The sequence below is a fragment of the Erinaceus europaeus genome, chromosome 14, assembly GCF_950295315.1.
Source record: "Erinaceus europaeus chromosome 14, mEriEur2.1, whole genome shotgun sequence".
Taxonomy (NCBI): domain Eukaryota; kingdom Metazoa; phylum Chordata; class Mammalia; order Eulipotyphla; family Erinaceidae; genus Erinaceus; species Erinaceus europaeus.
This window is the reverse complement of record NC_080175.1, coordinates 25,140,115-25,167,532: the sequence shown is the minus strand read 5'-3', so window position 1 is coordinate 25,167,532 and position 27,418 is coordinate 25,140,115. Positions and strand designations below refer to the sequence as shown.

Sequence of the window (27,418 nt, the reverse complement as noted above, 5' to 3'; positions counted from 1 at the left end):
GGCTCCAAAGTCCAGGTTCAATACCCCACACCACCAATAAGCCAGAGCTGAGCAGTGCTCTGGTAAAAAAACAAACACCAAAGTCTTTTTAATTTTTAAATTTTTATTTATTTATTTTTGCCTCCAGGGTTATCACTAGGACTTGGTGTCTGCACTATGAATCCACTGCTCCTGGAGGCTATTGTTTCCCTTTTGCTGCCCTTGTTGTTTATCGTTGTTATTATTCTTATTGCTATAGTTGTTGGAAGGACAGAGAGAAATTGAGAGGGGAAGACAGAGAGAGGGAGACAGAAAGATAGACACCTGCAGACCTCTTTCACTATCTGTAAAGCGACTCCCCTGCAGTTGGGGAGTTGGGGGCTGGAACCCCGATCCTTATGCTGGTCCTTGTGCTTCATACCATGTGCGCTTATCCCGCTGTGCCACCGCCCAGCCCCCTAAAAACCTTTTTTTTTTTTTATTGAAACACAATACACATGTTGCTAAGTTCACAAAACATAAATGTGCAGCTAGATTAGCTTGTCATCTTGACTAATTTTTACAAAAATAAAAATTGAAAAACAGAAAAGTAATCATCACACAGGTGAAAATATACTGCTTCCTATCAACACTTTCACTTTTTTCTTGAGTGACTCTGGGAAAGTATTTAACTCCTTTGGGACTTGGTTAACCATCATCTATACAATTGGGCAGGGAAGTAGCTCAGAGGGCACAACACAGGAATTGCACTTGTGAGGTTACTACGTTCAATCCCTGGCGCTGAGCTTAACAGAATGGTGCTCTGGCTTCACATATAGAACTTTTTAAAATGAAGTAAATATATATATTGCCTCCAGGGTTTTATGATTTTATTGTTCTAGGCACACCTCCCCCCGAGAGACAACCCCTTCCCCACCCCAGAAGTACAGGAGACAAAGAGGGAGAGAAAGAGGACGAGGAGAAACCCCACCGCTCCTGAAGCTTCCCGTTTGCGTGATGCTCCCGAGTGATGGAGGGTGCTGCAACCTAGGTTCATACACATGCGCTCTATCCCCGTTCTCCGGAAATAATCTTTAAGAATAAGAGGTCATATAAAGTCTGTCACAGGGTCAGAGCACAGCAGCTCTGTAACAGCATCGAAGACAAAGCCAGTATCTGACCTCTCAGCCCGCACTTCCTGCCTTCCCAAGGCCCTGCAAAGTCCAGGCTGCAAATCGTGTTCGCCTTCTTTCTCGCCTCTCCCACTGCCGTAAATCGCCTTCCTGAGCTGTCGTGAAAACGCTCCTCCCCCGCCCTCCATGTGGCGAAAACGCAATCACGCTTGACGGCGCGGGGTGGCTTAGCCGCAAGATGGCGGCGCTGGCGGAGGAGCAGACGGAGGTGGCGGTCAAGTTAGAGTCTGAGGGACCGCAGACGCTGCTGCCTCCGCAGGCGGGGGACGGCGCTGGTGAGGGAGGTGGCGGCACTCCCAACAACGGTCCTAACGGAGGCGGCGGCGGCGGGAATGCTGCGGCGGCGTCGTCGGCCGGCGGGGATGGCGGGACTCCTAAACCCTCGGTGACTGTCTCCGTCGTTGCCCCGGCGGGGGCGGCCCCGGCTCCCGCCGCCGCTCCCGAGGCCGCCTCTCCCCAGGACCGGCAGACTCTGCTGGCTGTGCTGCAGTTCCTCCGGCAGAGTAACCTCCGCGAAGCCGAAGAGGCGCTCCGGCGGGAGGCCCGGCTGCTGGAGGAGGCAGTGGCGGGCTCCGGCGCCCCGGGAGAGGCGGACGGCGCCAGTGTCGAGGCGGCGAGCGCGCTTCTCAGCCGGGTCACCGCCGCGGCCCCGGGCCCGCCCGCTCCCGACCCTCCCGGGGCGGGTGCTATGGGGGCCGCCGCCGTTCCGGGCTCAGCCACAGGCCCTCCGGCTCCGGGGAAAGGTGAGCGGCGAGGTCCCGGGAGGGCAGGGGCGGCGGGAAGGGGCGAGCTGGCCGGCACGGCGGAGGCTGGCAGGCCTGCACCTCTGCGGGCTTGTTTTGAATTTCCTAGGCCCGCCTCTAGGGCCGCCTGCCCGCCCCTTTCTTAGCGCGCGGGCTGCGCAGTCAAACCCTCTCCGGAGCTGTCAGCTGCGGCGGGAGGCTGGCGGGGAGCGCAGGGTTGCTTGGGGCTGGCAGGTGGGCGAGGAGAGGCGGGACCTTCCAGCTTGAGCCCTTCCTCCTAGGAGCTCTGGAGTCACAGGCTGGCTGTCACGAACCGGACATTATTTGCACACTTCTGCACCAGCACACTTTGGGTACTATGAGTACTTTAAGTTGCATGTGTCTTAATTCTATTTCACTGTGAGTTGGGCATGACCTTTATTTTAGAGATGGGAAAACAGACTGAGAAAGACCAAGAGACTAGTGGACCACACAGCCAGGGAGTGACAGCCACTTCAGACAGTCAATCAGACTCCTAAGAGAGGTCGGGAGAATTGCCGTTTTGAATAGACGCTTCCACGGGAGTATTGATATCTGGATGTCTGGCAGAGTTTGAGAGCCATCCACATAGGAACAGTAGTTGGACAGACCTTGAGTTTTGATTCTATGTTGTTTTTTTTTATTTGTGTGTGAGATACTGGTCATTATTCTTCCCAAGGTTGAGTCTTCCCCCCCATTCAATAAAATGGGTTTCTGTATGACTTAGATATAAGAAAAATGTTTGGCATGAATAAATTTATGTCTTGGTACTCCTTCCTAACACCTAAGCACCACCCCTTTCCCAGCAGTTGTTGTTAAAGACTTAAAATAATAAAAATTCACATGAAGTGGGGCCGGGTGGTGGCTGCACCTGGTTGAGTGCACATGTTACAAAGCGCAAGGACCCAGGTTCCAGGCCCCCTCCCCACCTGCAGGGGGAAGCTTCATGAGTGGTGAAGTAGTGCCTGCAGGTGTCTTTCTGTCTCTCTTCCTCTCCATCACCTTCTTCCTTCTCAGTTTCTGGCTGTGTCTATCCAATAAATAAATAAAGATAATTAAAAAAATTCACAAAGTATAAAGTCTTAGAGGTGACCCTGAGCTGATGACAGATGTTTATTGAGCTAAATTAACCAGTACAGAGCCTCTAGCCATTAATTTGTATTTATGAGACCCAATCTGTTGCCAAAAGTGAAATGTGAATCATTGCATACTAACCCACAAGTAGATGTGAAAGTGTGATTAAGAGGAATATTTTCTGACTACTTAGTTTTGTGAATGAGCTATAAGAGGTATGTATAAATTGTATTGTTGGTTATATTTCTGTAATTTCTCATCTCTTCAAAAACTTGACCTATTTTTTAAAACATTTCTCATTATCTTTATTTCTTTATTGGATAGAGGCAGACAGAAATCAAGAGGGAAGGGGGTGACAGATAAGACACCCCAACACTGCTTCATCACTCACAAAACCTTCCCCCTGCAGGTGGGGACTGGGAGCTCAAACCTGGGTTCTGTGCATTGTAACATGTATGCTCAACCAAGTGGACCACCACCCGGCCCCTGACTTGTTATTACTGTTATTTTTAGATTATAACTTAGAAACTAGTTTGAGGTCATCAGTGAACCAAAGTATTTAACAGATAATTGAGCAGACCTGGAGGTGATGCAGACGATAAAAATGTTGAACTCTCAAGCATGAGGTCCCAAGTTCAGCCTCTGGCATTGCTTATTGCATGTGAAACTTTGGTTCTCTCTCACCTCCTCTTTTGTTTTCCTCATTAATAAATAAATCTTTAGAAAAATAGCACATAGTTAAAATTTAAAAATTTCTAACATCAAACTGATTGAATTGACAGATATATCATTATTTATTATTCCTGTGTTACAAATAAATATTTATGTTTTCTGCCTTGAAGTGTTGATTATGGAAATCGTTTTAAATTGAGAAACATTTTCAAAATATAAATGAGGCATGACTTTGGGTCCCCTCTCCCCTGTAAGATTGTTTACATTTTATCAGCACTGTGAAGGTAATACAGGAAAGGATGTACTACAGCCAAATACTGAGGTAGCTCAGAGAGTTGGGACTCTCTGAAGCATGGGTTGTTGCTGGTAGGTGCTATTTACATTTACACTGAATCTTAAGAGAAGATCCCCTTGCCCCCATTTCAATTTGGCTGCTCTCCTTGCCCAACTCACTCCTGGCTCCCTCCTGAAAGATTATTATAGTTGATATGCACATATCATGACTCATAAAATTTGACTTTGAAATAAGGTAGAATATTGACTTCTAAAATTTATTATATTATATATTTATTATTGGATAGAGACAGAGAGAAATTAAGAGGGGAGGAGGAGGTAGAGAGGAAAAGACACAGAGAGACACCTGCTTCACCCCTTGTGAAGCTTTCTCCATGCAGGTGGGGACCAGGGGCTTGGACCTGGGTCTTTGCACATTGAAATGTGTGCATTTAACCAGTTGCACCACCACCTGGCCCCCAATATTGATTTCTTTAGTTGATTGATTTGATGCTTTTAAGATAAGACATGCTGATGTTTTGGAAGGATGAGTGAAAATTTCATTAAAATGTAACCGTTTTGGAGAAGAGTGGTTCAAAAGAGCAGGACAAACATTTAAGAAGCAATTCACCTCTGTGTCTCAGGTAAGCAACCATAGTTACTGGTATGTGCGAGATCATTTCCTGAAATGTCATTTCTCAATTTTTAAACAGTTGGAAGTGTAGCGGTAGAAGATCAGCCAGATGTCAGTGCCGTGCTGTCAGCCTACAACCAACAAGGAGACCCCACAATGTATGAAGAATACTACAGTGGACTGAAACATTTCATTGAATGTTCCTTGGACTGCCATCGGGCGGAATTATCCCAACTCTTTTATCCTCTGTTTGTACATATGTACTTGGAACTAGTCTACAATCAACATGAGCATGAAGCAAAATCATTCTTTGAGAAGTACGTCCATTCGTATCTACCTTAGTAACAACACATACACACTCTCTGCATCTGTGACTACATACATGTAATATTGGAGTTCAAAAAATGTGTGAAGGAAAGCTACCTGGTATTGTAAGAACCAAAAATAGGGGTTTGATTTAGTTGGGTTAGTTAGGGAAGGCTCCCTGGGGAAGTAATGCTGGATGGAAGACTTGAACATTGGAGAAAGAACATTATGAAAAAGGGGGACAGAGAGATAGACACTGGTGTGCTGTTCAGCTTTGGCAGATGGCGGTGCTGGGGATTTAACCCAGGGCCTCAGGCATGCAAGTCCTTTGTTGTATCTTCCCATTCTTGCTCTACATTCTTGTCATGCAACTTCCACCTTGAGCACAAGATGTCTCTCTGACCCTAAGCATTCACATTACTATTACAGTCAGCAGGGAGGGCATACATCTTGCTGAAAGTTGTACATGCTTTAAAACAAATTTATAGGAGAGAGAGAAATGGGGAGAGGGAGCCAGAGCATTACCGTGACGCATACTTGAGAGTTCAGAGCTTTATTCACTATGCTACATCCTGGTCTACAACACACTTCCTCTCTCTCTCCTCTCTCTCTCCTTAATGTCATCATTAATCAGTGGCTATACCTATCTACTACAAAGGAAGTAAGAATAGTGACCTTTGTCTGAATGTTTATATATTCAGTTAAAATTAAGATACTCTGTTGTAGTTGAGGAAAAGAATAGCTGTTTATGGGCAGTGAGGCAACTTGCACCGAGGGACTGTCTTATATTTTTGAAAGAACTTTTGTGCAGTGGGGAAAACAGATGGGGGACAGATTGATGAGATTTGTAGTGGTTCTCAACTGAGAAAAGTACTCCTCTTTCCCCTAGGCTATTTATTTATTTATTTTAAAAATATTTTTTATATATTTTATTTATTAATGAGAAAGGAGAGAGAGAAAGAACCAGACATCACTCTGGTATATGTGCTGCTGGGGATTGAACTCAGGACCTCATGCTTGAGAGTCCGATGCTTTATCCACTGCGCCACCTCCCGGACCACTCCCCTAGGCCATTTAAAAATGTATGAAGACTAGAGGGATGGAGCGGGTTACTTAGGGCTAGCATATTCTGTAGGATGTGTAAGTGTCTAATTTAGTAAAGAATAAGAAGGCCTAAAATGCCAGTAGCACCCCTGTTAAGAAACACTACACAAGAATGTACATACACATATCCATACTGGAGAGCCACATGGTGATGGACTGGATATGGAGGTGAGGAAGATGGAGACATCATTGGGAATCTCTAGGTTTTTTAAAAAAAATTATTTATTTTCCCTTTTGTTGCCCTCCTTTTTCGTTGTTATTGATGTCGTTGTATAGGACAGAGAGAACTGTAGAGAGGAGGGGAAGACAGAGGGGGGAGAGAAAGACAGACACTTGCAGACCTGCTTCACCGCCTGTGAATCGACTCCCCTACAGGTGGGGAGCTGGGGGCTCGAACTGGGATCCTTACACCGGTCCTTGCACTTTGCGCCACGTGTGCTTAACCCACTGCACTACTGCCCAACTCTCGGTAATCTCTCGGTTTTGACGGCTCTGCCTGGGTAGGAGTACCCTTCTTTAAAACAGAAAACTGTTTAAAGAGGACCTGGTTTGTCAGATTGTGGATTGATTTTAAATTCAGATTTGAACATACCTTTGACTCATTTAGGAAGTGTAAAGTTGATTGGTATGTATGTCTCAGAGCTCAAGAGTCATGAATTGGAATTTTGTGCAATATTGATGGATATGGATGAGATTGCTTAAGGTGGGGGGGGAGGAAATAAGCCAATGACAGGCCTAGGCCCAAGTTTTGAGAAACTCCAACCTTGAATGGTCAAGTAGGAGAGATATAAAAGGAAAAGTCAGAGAATAAAGAAGAATCATGGAGAGTGTTGAGTATTATAGAGGCCAATAGAAAGGACTGTTTAAGAAGCAAGCAGTGGTTAATAGTTTGAATGAGAGCTCTTTCATTCAAGCAGTAGACCCTGAAGCCATGACTTGTAAGAATATAAAGATATAGGTAGTAGTGGTGCACACTGGTTCCTGGCTTCTTTGTCATGTCATTCGGTTATTATACACCGTGTATACTACAAATGTTCTGTAACTCAGTGTTTCCTTTATAGGTTAATTGATACAACTTCTATTTAAATCTATTTTTCTTTTAAAGATTTATTTACTCCCTTTTGTTGCCCTTGTTTTATTATTGTAGTTGTTATAGATGTCATTGTCATTGGATAGGACAGAAAGAAATGGAGAGAGTTGGGGAAGACAGAGAGGGGGAGAGAAAGACAGACACCTTCAGACCTGTTTCATCGCTTGCAAAGCGACTCCCCTACTGGTGGGGAGCCAGGGACTCGAACCGGGATCCTTATGCTAGTCCTTGCGCTTTGTGCCACCTGCGCTTAACCTGCTGTGCTACTGCCTGACTTCCTAAATCCATTTTTCTTATGGTATCAGTAAGAGCTTTCTTTTTCCAGTCTTATAATCATGTCATATAGGAAGCCAGGAATACTGTGGGTGAAGGGTCTTCTGTTAGGGGCAGTATTATCTCTTAACCAAAACCCCTTACTCAGGTGAGGCTATTGGCAGGGACTGGTACTATATACCAAGAGGCTGAGTTCATTCAGATTTTGGATAGAATGAGTTCATGTCTTGAAGAGTCAAAGTAGCATAATACAGGTCAGAGTTTAGGAATCTCCTGGCCATTTGTCTGTCCAAGCTAGAGTCTTAACAATGGTACATCTAGTTGTTTTCTTTTTTTTTTATTATTTATTTATTTATTCCCTTTTTTTATTGTTGTAGTTATTATTGTTGTTGTCCTTGTTGGATAGGACAGAGAGAAATGGAGAGAGGAGGGGAAGACAGAGAGGGGGAGAGAAAGACAGACACATGCAGACATGTTTCACCACTTGTGAAGCGACTCCTGTGCAGATGGGGAGCCGGGGGCTTGAACCAGGATCTTTACACCAGGCCTTGAACTTTGCGCCACCTGTGCTTAACCCACTGCACTACTGGCCAACTCCATATCTAGTTGTTTCCTAATTTTTTTACATTGTTCACTGCTTTTAGTGAGTGCCAAATATATGATCTTTAGTTTTACTTCTTTTTAAAGGAAAATTAAAGTTTATAGAAACTAAGTACATTTGCTAATTCACTAATTTTCAGTAGTACAGAATAGTTCATTACTTTTGGTAATGGTTAGTAAATGGATGTGTACTTCTTTGGTATCAATATTTCTACTTCAGTCATATTAGGAAATATGCTTAATACGTTTGATATGAGAATATAAGAAACCATAGAAAATGGTGGTCTTTAAGAATATGCTTTATTTTAATTACTGTCAAGAGTATGGGTAGCAGGGACATTGAGTTCATGATAGTAATTTCTACTTTTATTTATTTAAATTCTTCCTTAATTAAAAAGATTCTAATATTTTCACATGCCTTATAGTGATGGCACTCAAATAAAGGTATCTGCCAATGTTGGGTGTCCTTCATTCAGTTATGGTATTTATTTCACATTATGTTGAAACCTTTGCATGTTTCATTAGATAATTTAATTGGTAATTTTTAGAATATTTAGCAGGCTGTGCAGTAACAATTTATTTGAATCTAGTTATTTCTGATCCTATAGTTTATGGTTATCAAGATTACTACATTGAACATATTTTGTGATGTTTATAAAGATATGGGGAGAGGGGGGAGACAGATCCCTTAGTGGTTACATTGAAAATATGACTTTTTAAAATAATCGAAACAGGTTCCATGGAGATCAGGAGTGTTATTACCAAGATGATCTACGAATATTGTCTAGTCTTACCAAAAAGGAACACATGAAAGGGAATGAAACCATGTTGGATTTTCGAACAAGTAAATTTGTTCTGCGTATTTCCCGTGACTCATATCAACTCTTGAAGAGGCATCTTCAGGAGAAACAGAACAATCAGATCTGGAACATAGTTCAGGAGCACCTCTACATTGACATCTTTGACGGGATGCCTCGGAGTAAGCAGCAAATAGATGCGATGGTGGGGAGCTTGGCAGGAGAGGCTAAACGAGAGGCAAACAAATCAAAGGTATGGCACTCGACCTAAGAGCTGACTGATGCAGCGGATAAAAGAAATGTAGCATTTCCACCTACATGGTTTATGCATCCCTATAGCTAGTTTGGGAATACTTTCATTTTTATTTCTTTTTTATTTTTGTTTTCTTTTTCGATAATGTCTATATTATCTCAACTTTATGCTTTATGGTTTTCTTTTTTTTTTTCCCCCTTTGTTGGGAGATTAATGTTTTACATTTGACAGTGAATACAGTAGTTTGTACATGGATAACATTTGTCAGTTTTCCGCATAACAATACAACCCCTACTAGGTCCTCTGTCATCCTTTTCCAGGACCTGTACTCTCTCCCCCACCCACCCCAGAGACTTTTACTTTGGTACAATACACCAACTCCAGTCCTTGCGCTTTGTGCCACATGTGCTTAACCTGCTGCGCTATCGCCCAACTCCCAAAATCACTATTTTTAATAGCTGAGTAGTATTCCACTGTGTATATATACCACAACTTGCTCAGCCACTCATCTGTTGTTGGGCACCTGGGTTGCTTCCAGGTTTTGGCTATTACAAATTGTGCTGCTGTGAACATAGGTATACACAGATCTTTTTGGATGGGTGTGTTGAGTTCCTTAGTTCCTTATCCCCAGCAGAGGAATCACAGGATAATAGGGTAGGTCCATTTCTAGCCTTCTGAGAGTTCTCCAGACTGCTCTCCACAGAGGTTGGACCAATTGACATTCCCACCAGCAGTGCAGGAGGGTTCCTTTGACCCCACACCCTCTCCAGCATTTGCTGCTGTTACCTTTTCTGATGTATGACATTCTCACAGGAGTGAAGTGATATCTCATTGTCATCTTTATTTGCATTTCTCTGACAATCAAAGACTTGGAGCATTTTTTCATGTGTTTCTCGGCCTTTTGGATCTCTCCTGTGGTGAATATTCTGTCCATGTCCTCCCCCCATTTCGGGATGGGGTTATTTGTTGTCTTGTTGTTGAGTTTGGCAAGCTCTTTATTTTTATTTAAACATACTTATTTCCTTTTGTTGCCCTTGTTGTTTTATTGTTGTAGTTATTATTGTTGTTTTTTGATGTTGTCATTGCTGGATAGGACAGAGAGAAATGTAGAGAGGAGGGGAAGACAGAGAAGGGGTGAGAAAGGTAGACACCTGCAGACCTGCTTCACCGCCTGTGAAATGAATCCCCTGCAGGTGGGAGCTGGGGGCTCGAACTGTGATCCTTACGCTGGTCCTTGCGCTTTGCGCTTTGGCAAGCTCTTTATATATTTTGGTTAAACTCTTGTCTGATATATGGCATTTAACGATCTTCTGTTCTGTGAGGAATTTCTTTGTTTGGGTAGTGGTTTCTTTTGCTGTGCAGAAGCTTTTCAATTTGATGTAGTCCCATAGTTTTATACTTGCTTTAGTCTACTTTGTGATTGCATTCGTCTCATTGAAGGTGCCTTTAAAATTTGTATGGAAAAGAGGTCTGCCAATGTTTTCCTCTAAGTATCTGATAGTTTCTGCTCTAACATCTAAGTTCTTGGTCCACTTGGAATTTACTCTTGGGTTTGGTGAAATATAGTGGTCCAGTTTCATTCTTCTGCATGTTTCAAATGATTTTTTCCAATACCATTTGTGGAAGAGATTCACCTTCCCCCATTTAATAGTCTAGGCACCTTTGACAAAGATTAGATGTCTATAGGTTTCATTTTTATTTTGTTATTGTCATCAGGGTTATCACTGGGGCTCAATACCAGCATTACAAAATCAGCATCCCAGTGGCCATTTTGACAGAACAGAGAGAAATTGAGAAGGGAGAGGGAGAGAGAAAAGATAGACATCTGCAGACCTGCTTCAACGCTTGTGAAATGTGTCCCCTGCAGGTGGGGAGTGGGTCTTGGACTCCATCCTTGAGCATTGTAACACATACACTTAACCAGGTGCACCATTGCCTGGTCCCAGCCCTCCCAGCCCCCCAATGCCATTGGATTTCCAGGCTTTACTTTCGGCTTTCGGGTCCATTGTCTTTGGAGTGGGACTTTCTTCTGTCTACTTATGGATGACTGCTCCAGCTCCCGCACTGCACCTGCATTCCAAGAAGGCGGAGGGGGAGGACAAAAGGCACAGGCCTACTAAATTTCTACTTTATATACCTGAAAAGCAGTTTCTTTCGTAAGTCCCTGCCTAGTTTATTTGTGTGTACATATTTTTTTATATTTGTTTATTTTCTCTTTTGTTGCCCTTGCTGTTTTTTATTGTTGTTGTAGGTATTATTATTGTTGTTATTGATGTTGTCATTGTTAGGATGGAGAGAGGAGAGGAAGACAGAGGGAGAGAGAAAGATAGACACTTGCAGGCTTGCTTTACTGCTTGTGGCGACTCCCCTGCAGGTGGGGACCCCGGGGGGCTCGAACCAGGATCCTTATGTAGGTCCTTGCGCTTCACGCCATGTGCACTTAACCTGCTGCACTACTACCTGACTCCCATGTGTGTACAACTTTTGACCAGAATTATATGGTCATATCTAGCTGCAAGGAAACTTGAGAACAGAATAAATTATTTATTTTATTTTATTTTATTTTTATTTTTATTTCAGTTACCAGAGCACTGCTCAGCTTTGGTGTATGGTAGTGCTGGGGATTGAATCCAGGAACTTTGGTGCCTTAGGCATGAGAGTCTTTTTGCACATCTATTATGCTTCTTAGCCCAGACAGACTAGACTTAACTAGCATATTGTTATTCTAACAGAATCAGGTTTCTGTTAATTATTAAGAAGGGAAAATTAGGGGGTTGGGCCGTAGTGTAGCGGGTTAAGAGCACGTGGCACAAAGTGCAAGGATCCTGGTTTGAGCTCCTGCTCCCCACCTGCAGAGAGGTCACGTCACAAGCTGTGAAGCAGGTCTGCAGGTGTCTGTCTTTCTCTGCCCCTCTCTGTCTTCCTCTTCTCTCTCCATTTCTCTTTGTCTTATCCAACAACGACATCAATAATAACAATAATAATAATAACCACAACAATGATAAAACAACTCGGGCAACAAGGGGGAAAAATAGCCTCTAGGAGCAGTGGATTCATGGTCCAGGCACTGAGCCCCAGCAATAACAAACAAAAAAAGAAAGAAAGAAGGGAAATTAGACTGACTGTTGGGTAGGCAAGTACATGATGTGTTTCAAAGATTAAATTACTAAGCTATAAAAAGAGTGTATTAATGAATGCAAGATTAATTTTTTAAATATTGATTCTTTTGACTTCTAGGTGTTTTTTGGTTTATTAAAAGAGCCAGAAATTGAAGTTCCTTTGGATGATGAAGATGAAGAAGGAGAAAATGAAGAAGGAAAACCTAAGAAGAAGAAACCTAAAAAAGATAGTATTGGATCTAAAAGCAAAAAACAAGATCCCAATGCCCCACCTCAAAATAGGTGAGAAAAAAAAACCTTAGAAAACTCATGTGGTTTTATAAGATACTGTGTCATAGTTTATTCAAATTTGTAGTATTCAGAGTAATATCTAGTCTCTCTCTCCCTCTCTTTTTTAATAGAATCCCTCTTCCTGAGTTGAAAGATTCAGATAAGTTGGATAAGATAATGAATATGAAAGAAACTACCAAACGTGTACGCCTTGGGCCAGACTGTCTACCTTCCATTTGTTTCTATACATTCCTCAATGCTTACCAGGTTGGTAAAGTAGTTGGGCAGTTTCTACCTGGAGAGTCACGTAAAATGGTGGCTTACCATGAAATGAAATGAAACTTAACAGAGTTTCCCGCTTCCTTTCCTTGCCACTAGGGTTATTGCTGGGGCTGCACACCAAAATTACAATGATTCCACCTCTCCTAGTGGCCTTTTTTTTTTTTTTTTCCTGGATGAAGATATAGAGGGAGAGTAAGATACCATGACTTGGGGGTCAGGCGGTAGCGCAACAGGTTAAGTGCACATGGTGTGAAGCTCAGGGACCGGCACAAGGATCCGGGTTGGAGCCCCTGGCTCCCCACCTGCAGGGGAGTTGCTTCACAAGCGGTGAAGCAGGTCTGTAAGTGCCTATCTTTCTCTTCTCCTCTCTGTCTTCCCTTCCTCTCTCCATTTCTCTCTGTCTTATCCAACAATGATGACATCAATAAGGGCAATAGTAATTACCATAACAATGATGAAAACCAACAAGGGCAATAAAAGGGGAAAAAATAGCCTATAGGGTCAGTGGATTCATGGTACAGGCACTGAGCCCCAGCAATAACCCTGGAGGAAAAAAAAACAGAAAAAGATACCATGACTTGTAAAGCTTCTGCCTTGCAGCTGGGCACCAGGGCTTGAACCTAAGTCTTTGTTCATGGTGGTGTGTGTGCTCTACTGGATGCATCAATTAATTTCTTCCTCCCTCCCTCCTTTCTTTGTCTCCTTATTTCTCTGTATTTCTCCAGCCTCAAAAATGTGTGATACTGTTGAGTAACCTGCTGGACACAGTGTTTTCTGTTTTTATTTGGGGCATGGGAGGAGAGAAACATACCACTGCACTTCTTTACTGTCCATAGAGCAGTCCTGTGCTGTTTGTGGTGCTTCTGTGTGGTACCAGTTACTGCACTCAGAGCCATATCACATGGTAAGATAGGTGCTTTGCCAGTTGAGCTCTCTCATGACCAATGGAACTTTTTTGACATAAATATACTAGTTAGTTGTTAGGAAAGGAAGGTTGCTTAGAATAGAAATATTTTAAAGATTTTAGCAACATTTTAAAGATTTCTAGCAACTTGTAGGTATCCATCTTGCTTATGTGTCCCTTATTTCACTTACCAGAATTCTGCTAACCTTTGAGGAGGCGAAAAACATACTTCCTCTTTATTTACTTAGATATTTACATAAGCAGTACCTCCTCTCTCCCTCCTTCCCTTCTTTCCTTTTTTAAATGTATTTATTTATTTCTTCCCTTTTGTTGCCCTTGCTTTATTGTTGTAGTTAATTATTGTTGTCATTGTTGGATAGGACAGAGAGAAATGGAGAGGTGAAGACAGAGGCGAGAAAGATAGACACCTGCAGAACTGCTTCATCACTTGTGAAGCGACTTCCCCACTTGCAGGTGGGGAGCCGGGGGCTGGAACCGGGATTCTCACATCCGTCCTTGTGCTTTGCGCCACCTGCGCTTAACCATTGTGCTACCGTCCGACTCCCCCTTCTTTCCTTTTTTTGTTGCCAAAACCTGGGAACGACCTTCCTTTCTTTTTATTGCTACCAGGGTTATTGTTGGGGCTAGGTGCTAGCACTATGAATCCAGTGCTCCAGCAATCATTTTTTCCTTTCCTTCCCCCCCCCCCCAATTTGATAGGACAGACAGAACTTGAGAGGAGAGGGGGAGGTAGAGAAGGAGAAATATAGACACCTGCAGATTCTGTTTCACTGTTCGTGAAGCATCCCCCTGCAAGTAGGGAGTGGAGGTTTGAACCTGGGTCCTTTTGCCTGGTGTAATGTATGCCCTCCATAAGTAATATTTCTATTTATTTATTTTTATTATCTTTATTGGATAGAAACAGCCAGAAATTGAGAGAGATGGGAATGATAGTGAAGGAGAGAGACACCTGCAGCCCTGCTTCACTAATTGCAAAGCTTTCCCTCTACAGGTGGGGACCAGGGGCTTGAACCTAGGGCCTTGTGCATTGTAACATGTGCACTCAACCAGGTGTGTCACCAACAGGCTCCTCTTTGTATACTTTTTCTGGGAGGATGCTAAGCATATATTTAGTAAAGTGCAAAAATAGTATTTCATTTCAATTTGGAGGACAAAAAAGGAGATAAAATGATGACTTATCCTCAGAATAGGTACTTTCAAGCAGTGGGCTTCAAGGAAGAATGGAATCTTAAATGATTTTATCTGAGAAGAATAGCTATCAGTATGTGTCCTATAAGATGTGATTGTATCCCCCCCAACAGTATTGTTTATTCTACAGTTCTTTGTTTTTCTTTTTTTTTTGATTGGCAGGGTCTTACTGCTGTAGATGTCACTGATGACTCTAGTTTGATTGCTGGAGGTTTTGCAGATTCAACTGTCAGAGTATGGTCTGTGACACCCAAAAAGCTTCGTAGTGTCAAACAAGCAGCAGGTAACTGAGATAACCTATCATTCATTTTCACCAATGCTGAGTCTGTATCATATACAGAAGAGATTATGATCTTAAGAGAATTTCATGTGATTTCAATCTGTTGACATTCTCTGTAGTGAGAAGTGTAGTGGAGCAGCTACCAAAAGATGAGAGTAATGCTTGACTGGTTTAATTTTCTGGGCCCTAGTTTTCTCATCTATATAATGAGGTAATTAGGCTAGAAGATATCTTAAGGTTAAAATTTAATATTTTGTAATTGTCTGCTTGTGAATTTGCTAAAACCCTTTAATTTTTATTTTATTTACTTTATTTGATATGACAGAGAGAAATTGAGAGGGGAGAGAGACAGAGATACCTGCAGCACTGCTTCACTGTTAGCAAAGCTTTCCCCCTTGCAGGTGGGGACTGAACCCAGGTCCTTGAGCATGGTAACACATGTAGTTATCCAGATACATTACCTCCCAGGCTATAAAGTTAGTACTGGGAGAACATAGTAGCCATAGAAACTGAACATAGTAGCCATAGAACATAGTAGCCATAGAAACTGTTGAAGAAAAATACATCTGGGATTTCATTTTTCAAGATACTTATTTTGGGTGGGAGTAGATAGCATAATGGTTATGCAAAGAGACTCTCATGCCTGAGACTCCCAAAGTCCCTGCACCACCTGAGCAGTGCTCTGGTAATATAATAATAATAATAATAATAGTAATATAATAATAATAATAATAACAACAACAATGATGATGATGGTTATATGTTGGAGAGACAACTTAATGTTTATGCAAATGATTTTGTTGCCTGTGGCTCTGAGATCCCAGCTTCTATCCCTAGCAACACCATAAACCAGAGCTGATCAGTGCTCTGCTTTTAAAAGAATAGAGACTTTTACGTGAGAAAAGGGGGTGAGGAAGAAGCCAGAACAGCAGAGAGATACATGCAGCATCGGGGATTGAGCAAGAGCCTTAGGTAATGTTAAGTTCTGTGCTTTGTCAGTTGAGGTATTTTCCTAACCACCAGCATTTCACTTTAGACAAAGTTTCTTGTTAATGTTGTTTAAACAAGGTAATACATTTTAAGTACTTTATTTTGGTATTTTCATTTTTGTGAAAGATTGAGATATTATGGATAAACTTGAGTTTCAGTTCTAGTTCTAGCACTGAGTAGTGGTGTGCACGCTGGACAAAAAAAAAAAAAAGTGATACCAGGGAATGAACCAAAAGCTTTGTGAATGTGTGCTACCTCTGAGCAACCTCTTGAGCCCACTTCCCCCACCCCCCTGATTTTACATTGAGAGAGAGAGGGCGAGGGAAAGACAAAGGAGAGTGGGATAGGCACCAGTGTGTGACTCTGGTGTATGACATCCATGGAATTTCTCCCACCCCAGTGCTATCCATTCTGCTTCCCTATGGTGCCAGAGATCAAATCCAGGACCATATGCACAAGGCATGTGCTCTACCCACTGAGCCATAGGGCAGTTTATTAACTGGTGTGAATCTGAGTTTCTTCTCTTATATACCAGGGTAGTATGTAATTCAGAGACATTAACATCATTGTTCGTATGTAGGAGGAATTGTTCAAATGTTAGTTCCTCTCATAAACTGTGATATGGTTGCCTTAAAATGTTTTAATGAATGCACTTTTGAAAATCAGTATTTTTGGACTATTTTAGATCTTAGCCTCATAGACAAAGAATCAGATGATGTCTTAGAAAGAATCATGGATGAGAAAACAGCAAGTGAGTTGAAGATTTTGTATGGTCACAGTGGGCCTGTCTATGGAGCCAGCTTCAGTCCAGATAGGTAAAATATAAACTAAAAATTAAATACTTTTGTATTATACTGAGAATATCTGAAAGTTAACTACTGGAAACATGCAATGTTGGGGAAAATTCTCTTCCTGGTTATAATTCATTTTCTTTTACAGTCTGCTAATTTACCTTGGGCTACAGGTTTACAAGATAACAATTTAATATCTACCCAAACTTAAAAAAACAGGGTTTGCTAGCTTAAAAAGTTAATTTTATCTTTGTATAATGTGATAATGAAGAGGATACTGAAAAGGGAAACCCACAAGTAGGTATTTGTTGTTTATCATGATCTCTAACATTGTGTGGAAAGGAAGGGGCTCAAACCCAGGTCTAGAAGCATGGTTAAGGGTGTGCTCTATTGGGCTATCTCCTGGCCCCTGTGACTTTTCTTAATAGATTGAAATAACCTAATCTTGTTCAGGAGAGGTTGTGTCATGACTAATACTAGTAATTTTGTTATCTGCTGTGAATTGAATATATAAAGTAAAAGTGAGGTAGCATATCATTAAATATTTTAATATATCTAAGTGTTGAGAGGAACTGGAAATCAAATACATTATCTTCTCGTGCTTTAGGAATTACCTGCTTTCCTCTTCAGAAGATGGAACTGTTAGACTGTGGAGTCTTCAAACATTCACTTGCTTGGTGGGATATAAAGGACACAACTATCCTGTGTGGGACACACAGTTTTCTCCATACGGCTATTACTTTGTGTCAGGGGGCCATGATCGAGTAGCTCGGTAAGGACATTGTGACTTTATGACTGGATCTGTTCAATGAACCGAAGAGCTTTTTTTTTTTTTCTTATTTATTTTTATTGGATAGAGACAGCCAGAAATTGAGAGGGCACTGTCTTACTGCTTTCGAAGCTTTCCCCATGCAGTTGTGGACTCAGGTCCTTGTGCATTGTAACATGTGCGCTCAACCAGGTGCACCAGCCCCTAGCCCCAGAACTGAATGAATAGCTTCTTTTTGGGAATTACAAACTTCAATTTTATTTTCAGTCTTATTACTCAAGAACAACTTAAAAAAAAATTCCTTATTTATTGGCTAGAGACAGCCAGAAATTGAGAGAAGAGGGTGATAGACACTTGCAACACTGCTTCACCACTTGCAAAGCTTTCCCCCTGCAGGTGGGGATCAGGGGCTTGAACGTGGGTCCTTGTGCATTGTGATGTGTGCTTAACCAGGTGAGCCACCACCTGGCCCCAAGAACAACTTTTAGAATGTCAGTATTTATAACTCCTTACATGAAAATGAATGAGACAGTTCTGTATACTTTTGTCTCTTAGCCAAGAGTTCTAAAGAATCTTGCTTTTCTTTTTTCAATCTAGTTTATTGGTAAGTTTTTTCCTCTAGCCATCAAATGCTTACATAACCTTTTTACTATTACTGTGAACACTTCTGTTTCCCTGTCTTAAAAGTTCAGGATAAAGTAGATCAGGTTAGAAACTATGATGGCCAAAATTAAGGGAAAATGCTTATCTGGGTTTGGCGAGAGAGCTCCCCTGGGAAGGTGCCTGCTTTGCCATGCATGAATTCCAGGTTCCAGCACAAGCCACACTGAACTGGGAAGTTTAAAGGCTGTGACATCTTTCCCTGTTCTCTTTCTTTCTGAGAAAGTTGGCCTGGAGAGGTGAAGCACCAGTGATAACAAAAAAGGAGGGGAGGAAGCATGAGGGGGAAATAGCAGATCAGTTTATTTGTTGTTATTAATTTACCAGAGCACTGCTCAGTTCTGATTTATGTTGGTACTGGGAATTGCCTGGGACCTTTGAGGAGCATAGCAGTTTATGCAACAAACTTAAGGCTTGAGGTCCTAGGTTTAATCCCTGGCACTACCACAACAGGAGTTTAACAGTGCTCTGGTTAAATAAAAAAAACAAAAACTAAACTAAAACAAAATTTTGCACCATTTTTTTCTTGCCACCATGGATAGTGCTGGGGATCTATGCCACCACTCCCAGAGCCCAGCCTGTTTCTCTCTCTTCATTTCTTTTCTTTCTCAGAATTATTCTATTCAACAAGACAGAAGTTGGGAGAAGGGGGGAGGCACAAAGGGAGATAGACACAGATCTGCAGGTGGGGAGTGGGGACTTCCAACTTAGGTCCTTGTGCATTGTAGTATTTGTGCTTAGTGGGTGTGCCACCACCCAGACCCTCAGTTTAGCTTTTCCTATGAGATGCTGAGGAATGAATTGAGAGGCTTGTCTATGTGCAATACCACTGAGCTATCTCCCTGACCCAGTACTTTATTCAAAATACAGAGGTGGAGCAGGAAGAGACCAAAGCACTACATGGTACTGGAAGTTGAACCCAGGGTCTTAGTTCAGTAAAATGTGTGCTCACAGCTAAATTTTTTTCCCCTTGATCCAACAACTTTAAGAATGCTTAGTTTTGAGTGGGGGAAATAGCATGATGGTTATGCAAACCTGAGGCTCCCAGGCTTAATCCTCTGCACCACCCTAAGCCAGAGTTGAGCAGTGCTCTGGTAAAAATAAAGCAAAACAAAAAAGAATGTTTAGTGTCGATAACTCCCATCTTTTCCTCAGATAACTAGTATGGAGTTAATTTTTTTTTGCCTCCAGGGTTATCGCTGGGGTTGTGCACCACAAATCCACTGCTCCTGGAGGCTATTTTTTTCTTTTTGTTGCCCTTGTTTTATCGTTGTGATTATTATTGTTATTGATGTCATTGGTGTTAGATAGGAGAGAAATGGAGAGGGGGAAAGCGACCCCCCTGCAGGTGGGAAGCTAGGGGCTCGAACCGGGGTCCTTATGCCAGTCTGTGTTTAAACTGCTGCTCTACTGCCTGACCCCTGGAGCTAACATCTCTATATTGGGGTGGGGGTTTGAGGGTAGATTCCGAACCCCAGGGTTCCCTATGTTGAAAGCATGTGCTCTTACCATTGAGTTATATCCAAGTCTTTTCTTTTAGTTTGGATAGAATTTTGTACTTAACTGTCTTTACTTTCAATACAATTTTCAAGACTCTGGGCTACAGACCACTATCAGCCATTAAGGATATTTGCTGGCCATCTTGCTGATGTGAATTGTACTAGATTCCATCCAAACTCTAATTATGTTGCTACGGGCTCTGCAGACAGAACTGTACGGCTCTGGGATGTGCTGAATGGGAACTGTGTAAGGATCTTCACTGGACACAAGGTACTTTATACATTATTCCAGCACATAAGGCTGCTTTTGAGATAATTCTTAAAAAAATAACCACTCAAACTCAATTTTTGTAGACATATTTAATTCTGCTTTTGATTACTTGTATGTACTTTTTTCTAGGGACCAATTCATTCCTTGACATTTTCTCCCAATGGGAGATTTCTGGCTACAGGAGCAACAGATGGCAGAGTACTCCTTTGGGACATTGGACATGGTTTGATGGTTGGAGAATTAAAAGGTCACACTGATACAGTCTGTTCACTTAGGTTTAGTAGAGATGGTGAAATTCTTGCATCAGGTAAATGACTTAAAATGGCTTTATGGTAAATGGCATGCTAAAAGAAAACACCAAGTGCTGACAATTGCAAAACTAAGCCCCTCTTCTAGGTATTGCTTCACCTTAGCTGTAGGATTCTTTAGTGTTGATTTACATGTTTACTGATTTTAGGTTACAGTTCTGCTATAAGCAGAAATGTTTCTTTAAACAGGTCAAGATAAAATTTTCACTAGAAATAGCCATACATAAGTCATACTTGATGAAAATGTCAGACTCTAAATGTAGATACTAAATGTTTCTTTTGACTTTCCCTTAGGTTCAATGGATAATACAGTACGGTTATGGGATGCTGTCAAAGCATTTGAAGATTTAGAGACTGATGATTTTACCACAGCCACTGGACATATAAATTTACCTGAGAACTCACAGGAATTATTGTTGGGGACATATATGACCAAATCAACACCAGTTGTACACCTCCATTTTACTCGAAGAAACTTGGTTCTAGCTGCAGGAGCTTATAGTCCACAATAAACCACCGGTATTAAAAACCTTTCGGAGCTACTGTTTGAAAAAGGGAGACTAAAAGCAAATACCTCAGTGATTAATATTTAAGCTACAAAGAATGTTTTGTCTATATGGATCTGGAAGTATGCTGCTTGGAAAATCTGATCAGAACAGTTCCACGTTTCTATAACAACCACCTTTAACTAATTTCCGTTAGTTGAATAAGAGGTATTAACGTTCGTGGAGAGGACATTTATGGTGCTTTGGATTGTGTGGAAACTATGCATTTTTCTCTTCAAATGCTATTTTAATTTATTATGTTTAGAGGAAAGATGATTTCAATAATTCAACCTGCTTCAAGACTCAAATTGAGGAATACCATCTTGAATTTCAGCTGAAGAAGTCAATGAGCATGTTTCTGCTGTAAAAATGTAGTTACTATGTTGGCATTTAAGTGCTGTCTCAAATGACCCACTAATATTTTTGCTTGGTTCTTGATAAATGGAATATATGTAATTGGGTGAACAACAATTCTTAACAACTTGAAAGTATAACCATCCACTGGTATCTGAATTTATACCTATTGGATTTTGACTATGCCCACTCTACCAACCAGGTGAAGAAATTTAGCTTTCATAGTTTCCTTCAGCTACAATGACTACAAACAACCTAGTACACTTGAAGTCAGACAGACATTTCAGTTTGCTTACCTCCAGTACTGAGCCTTGCTTTGGAAAACTAAAATTAGACCAAGTCACTGCCACTTTTTTTTTTTTTTTGCCTTTGTTGCATTTTGTACAGTTTTTATATTTTTGATATCTTGTAAATAAAGACAACCAGCTTTTCCAGGTTCATAATTTATTGTACAAATTATCACATGAGTTGCTGTTAGCTTCGCCAGGCAATGGGAACTGAGCAGGTGAGGTACAGTTTACAATTCTACAAACAAAGCAAAAATAGCTTAGATGCAAATATGTATAACATAAGACATTTGGTATCTGCTAGTACAGAAATAAAATCAAATTCATCAGGTTCCCAAATATCAGCAATGCTGGGGTTGACAATTTAACTTAAACCTTCCATATTGAGTAAAAAGCTACCACTTTAAACAGTCCACTTTAAATCTGAATTACTACTGGATAAGCTACCCATATAAAGTAACATTTAGGGCCCTGGTGAAGAGAGTCAGAGTCAGATACACACACACACACACACACACACACACACACACAGTCAGAGTCAGATACACACACACACACACACACACACACACACACACACACACACACACACACACACACACACACACACACACACACACACACACGGTCTAGTGAAATGGCTCACTTGATAGGGTTGCTTTACCATATATGTGAGCCAAGTTTGAGCCCAGCCCTCACTACATTGAAGGAAGCTTAAGTGTGTTGGTCTTTCACTCTCTGCCTCTAATTAAAAAAAAAGGGGGGGAGGTTGCACACAGGCTGTATTTTCTTTTTCTTCTTATATATAGCAAATTTTACACAACATATAGTAAGGGGGAAATATTAACATCAAAATGGTTAGCTTGTAAGCTTTAAATGTCTACTACTTACCATTTATGCTGCTTTCACAGCAGGAGTTTTCTTAGACTTTAATTTGAAGTATAAGACCAGCAATGCAATTCCTCCATATGTAGCCAGCACACACTGAAAAAGGAAAAAAGTCAACAAAAGTTTTTGTCATACTTGTATTATTCAAAAGCGTTAAGAGCTTAAAGGAATCGTTAATACTTACATTCATTCTACCTGTAAGAGTGTAAGAGTTGAAATACTTTTTAATACCAGTGAACTGGAACTGGGCATCGGATTCTGGGCCAGCCATGATTCTGACCTTTAAAAAAAAAAAAAGTAACACTAAATTGGTTTGCATTTAACTTGAAAGAATTTGAGTTTAAAAAGGCTGAGAAGCTATATACCCCCCACCCCCATAGCAGAATAGTAATAGATATAGTAGTAGAGATGGTGTGTTTATGATAAAGAGAAAATTTGGGGAGACTTTACCTTAGCTAACACTCCAAAAATGTAAGTCAAATCACTCAGTATATGAAAAGAACACAGTGGTCTTTAAACCCATCTCTGACTATTATTTGACCTCCTTGTTCCTGGCTCTATCATGGTATATTGTACAAGCATTACTTTTAAAATGATACTTTTTCAATGTTTCTAAGGGGGGTAACCACCAACTAAACAGATCAATTCATAACTGTTCCTAATTTCTTTTCAAAGAATAATCAGAGCACTACTCCTGCACATGTGGTGCTGAGAATTGAAATAAACAATTTTTATTAAAAATTTAGGACTAGGGAGTCGGGTGGTAGTGCAGCGGGTGGTATAAAGATCCCGGTTCAAGTCCCCAGCTCCCCATCTTCAGGGCAGTCACTTCACAGGTTTCACAGGCGGTGAAGCAGGTCTGCAGGTGTCTATCATTCTCCCTCTCTGTCTTTCCCTCCCCTCTCCATTTCTCTTTGTCCTATTCAATGACATCAATAACAATAACTACAACAATTAAAAAAAAGGGCAACAAAAAGGGAAAATAAATATTAAAAAAATATTTAGGACTAGGGCTGGGGAGACAGTATCATGGTTATGTGAAGTCTTTCATACCTGAGGCTCTGAGGTCCCAGGTTCAAGCCCCAGCACCACCATAAGCTAGAACTGTGTATTTCTTTGGGGGGGATGCAGGGAGGAATTTAGGATTGCAGTGTTCTGGGAGCTGACACAGTAGATAAATGGACAGTGTGTTGGACTCTTGGGCATGGGGTCCTGAGTTCAATCCTTGGCATCACATGTGCCATAGTAATAATGCTCTGGTTCTTTCCAATAAATAATCTTAAAAAGAAAATACACTTTGTGTTTTTAATATGCACACACATAAAAAGAAATTTAGGCAAATATTTAATCATCTCAGAGAAGGGAAAAATACAAAGGTTGAAATAACAAAAGGTGAAACAAAGATAATATTTTATTTATTTTCCCTTTTGTTGTTTTATTGCTGTAGTTGTTATTGCTATTGATATCATTGTTGTTGGATAGGAGAGAAATGGAGAGAGGAGGGGAAGACAGAGAGGGGGAGAGAAGACAGACACCTGCAGACCTGCTTCACTGCTTGTGAAGCGACTCCTCTGCAGGTGGGGAGCCAGGGTCTCGAACCCGGATCCTTATGCCAGTCCTTGGGTTTTGTGCCACATGCACTTAAACCGCTGCACTACTGCCCGACTCCCAAGATAATCACTTTAAAGAATGCAATGATGTGGGAGTCTGGCAAGTAGTACAGTGGGTTAAGCGGAGGTGGCTAAGCACAAGAACTGGCGAAAGGATCCCGGTTCGAGCCCCCTGTTGCCCACCTGCGGGGGAGTTGCTTCACAAGCAGTGAAGCAGGTCTGCAAGTGTCTATCTTTCTCTCCACCTCTCTATCTTCCCCTCCTCTCTCCATTTTTCTCTGTCATATCCAACAACGATGACATCAATACAATAACTACAACAATAAAACAAGGGCAACAAAAGGGAATAAATATTAAAAAAAAAAAAAGAATGCAATGATGTACCAATACCAAAATTCAATAATCAAGACTAGCAAAGAATAAAACTATAAGGAAGAATTACTAAGGATTTGGGGAAATTGCACTCCCTCTAATCCTGGTGTGTAACCTGGTGTAACCACTCCAAAGTGTAGTACTAAACTAAAACCAGTATACCTTTTTGGTCCAATTATTTCCTTTGTTTCAGAATTTTACCAGAGCACTACTCAGCTCTGGCTAAACGTAGTCAAGCCTCCTACTTGCCCCAGAACTTCCTTTTCCTTCCTATTAGAGCACTGCTTAGTTCTGGCTTACAGTAGTGTCAAGGATTGAACCAGAGACCTTGTTTCTGGCATGAAAAGTCTTTTTACATCACTACAAACATATTTCAAACATGCTAACTGCAAGCATGCAAAATAACTCACTAGGTTAATGAGTGGCTTTGCCATGTGTTTAACCCAGGTTTGAGCCTGGTCTCTATGGCATTGAAGGGAAGTTCAATGCTATGATTTCTTCCCTGCCCTCTGCAAAATTCAGAGTAGTGAAACCTTGGTGATGAACAAAAACAGAATAAAAAAGGGTGGTAATTTAAAGTAAAATAAATAAAGTCCATCTACATGAGACTGATAAGTTATTGCTATTGGCAAATTTACGGTGTCTGGATCTTTATCTGCTAACATGAACAATGCCACTGTGCAAACTATTTTAGAAATTTTACGTCTGGGCATTACATTATATAAACATTAATGGCTCTCAAAGTTTGGTCCGTAGACTAGAAGCAACAACAACAAAAGTTTTTAGAAACAAAGACCAAGTATTTAGGCTAGAAGAATATAGTAATGTTTGCAAGAAGGTCTATCTATATACTCGTGTTTTACAGTAATAAGCAAAGGTACAATTCAAAGATCACCAGAACATTTGAAAATTCAGAAGTATGACTGTCTAGCTGTCATGACTGTTGCTATGCTGAGTCCATCAACAACACTGATGAGCCAGTGTTGAGACTGAGGTAGTGACACTGCTGGCTCTTGATGAAATGGCAAGTGTGTGTGTGTGGGGGCAGCGAGGAAGTCACTTGTACAGAAGTGGGCACTACCCTGTTCACATTCAAAGGTTTTCAGAGGCACAGAATTGGGAATGACAGTCGATTTTTGTAATGAAGGAGAGCCAAACTTCTGTGGGTCCTTTCAGAGGTCTTGGCTTGTTCAGAAAACCTCAATTAGGGCAATCTTTGCTATTTCTCATCTTATTAAAGGCTAATTTAACTTTCCATCAATTTTTGGATTCTTTGCATGGTGTTGCCATGTGGTGGCTAGAACCTGGCTTGGGTGAATTATCTCCCAGCCCAATATAAAACCATCTAATTTGCTGAGAAAAACAAAAGCACTGCTCCATCACTTGTAGCGGGGCTCATGCACTCAAGATATGTGCTCTGTGGCTAAGTCACCTCCCTAGGTCCCCCTACCACCAAGCGTCTAACAAGAATTTTAGGAGAATGCAGTATCTAAAACAATAGTATGGTGTTATTTATTTAAAAAATTAAATATTTATCCCCTTTGTTGCCTTGCCTTTTATTGTAATTATTGTTATTGATGTCATTGTTGGACAGGACAGAGAGAAATGGAGAGAGGAAGACAGAGAGGGGGAAAGGAAGACAGACACCTGCAAACCTGCTTCACGGCTTGTAAAGCGACTCCCCTGCAGGTGGGGAGCCAGGATCCTTACGCTGGTCCTTGCAAATGGTCCTTGCACTTTGCGCACCTGTGCTTAACCCGCTGCGCTACCACCTGACTCCCAGTAAGGTGTTTTTAAATTCTTTCTTTGGCTGATGATGATTGTGACCTTCCACAGAGGACTAAGTGAGACTTGGGGGCATGGTGCAGGCACTGCCATTTAATCTGTATCTGGAAGAAAGGCACTTTGGAAGGCTGAAAATGGGGATAGCTGGATGTTGCTGGGGAGAACAATGGAAGCAATGCCTGGACACATTGGGTTCTGCTCCCTTCAACAAGCTGCAGGTTATTACTTTGGGGCAACGATCGGGAAAAGCCTTGTGTTGGGGGGCCTTGGTAGAATAACTAAACTGAAATGTTTTCCTCCAGAGGAGTAAGACTAGGATGACATATCGGCAAAGGAGGAAAACCCACCAAGGCTAACGGTAGCAGATCTAACTTTCCGTGGCAGCCTGAGCAGTGTGGTCTGCGCTTTCGCCCCCGACTAAGGGCGTGTGACCCGCGGGTTCATCTAACAACTTTTGCTTCCACGTCTCCATCTAAGACGGCGGCATTTCAAAAAAGCCGAGCCCCGCTCCTGTCTGGCTGGCTGACTGCTGGTCGCGAATGGGGACGGCGAGATCCTGGCGTCGCCCAGGCACCGGGAGCAGCCGCCCGGGCTCACCTGCCGCGCAGGCCGACGGCGAGCCCCCACCCCGCGGGCGTCGCCACCGAGCGGGCCCGGCTCGCTCCGACAAAGGCCGCAGCACGCAGCGCCCTGAGCCCGGCTCAAGGCAAACACGGCGCTCGGTGGACTCGAGGGGGAGAGGCGAGTAACCGCGCCAGAGCGGGGGTCAGAGGCCGGGATTCTCGCCCTCTGTGACGTCACTGGCTGACCTTGGGGACTCCCTCCGCCGCGGGTCTCATTCCGGCTTAGTGGGGGACGCAACCTAACGACCTCCTAGAGCCGTGCGAACTTTTGGGAGCTCCCCTCCGGCCCAGTCCGACCCCTCCCTCGCACTCAGGCTCTGCTTTGCTGGAATTCCTCCACCATCCCCCACCACTCCTGCCCTCACATAGCCAAGACCTTGCGGGTCCCCAGACCAGGAATGGCAAGATTCTTGAACGGCCCCACAAAGCAGAGGCATGAAAATCGCACGCGACTCCCCTTCACACCCACCTTCCAAAAGGTAGAAGTACTGCAGGTTGTGTCCTTCAACGTATGCAGCCACTCTCACTCAGCCCGGCCGGAAGCAGACGCCTGCTCCGCGAGCCGTCTACGCGCCACAGAACCGCAGCTTTCTGCGCTGATTGGCTACGGCGGG

General features: G+C 42.2%; 2 protein-coding genes across 2 annotated transcripts; one reads left to right on the top strand and one right to left on the bottom strand.

Moving 5' to 3' along the window:
* The first annotated feature begins 1,263 nt into the window (after positions 1-1,263).
* TAF5 (TATA-box binding protein associated factor 5) lies at positions 1,264-21,682 on the top strand. The gene is made up of 11 exons (XM_007530559.3): positions 1,264-1,894; positions 4,645-4,882; positions 8,673-8,988; positions 12,226-12,389; positions 12,509-12,644; positions 14,935-15,055; positions 16,728-16,857; positions 17,441-17,605; positions 19,855-20,032; positions 20,162-20,339; positions 20,635-21,682. The coding sequence occupies exons 1-11, from the start codon at positions 1,330-1,332 to the stop codon at positions 20,850-20,852; spliced, it is 2,409 nt and encodes an 802-aa protein (XP_007530621.1). The 5' UTR covers positions 1,264-1,329; the 3' UTR covers positions 20,853-21,682.
* ATP5MK (ATP synthase membrane subunit k) lies at positions 21,667-27,418 on the bottom strand. The gene is made up of 4 exons (XM_007530983.3): positions 27,274-27,418; positions 22,599-22,694; positions 22,418-22,510; positions 21,667-21,764 (listed from the first exon to the last, which is right to left on the bottom strand). The coding sequence occupies exons 2-3, from the start codon at positions 22,683-22,685 to the stop codon at positions 22,421-22,423; spliced, it is 177 nt and encodes a 58-aa protein (XP_007531045.1). The 5' UTR covers positions 22,686-22,694; positions 27,274-27,418; the 3' UTR covers positions 21,667-21,764; positions 22,418-22,420.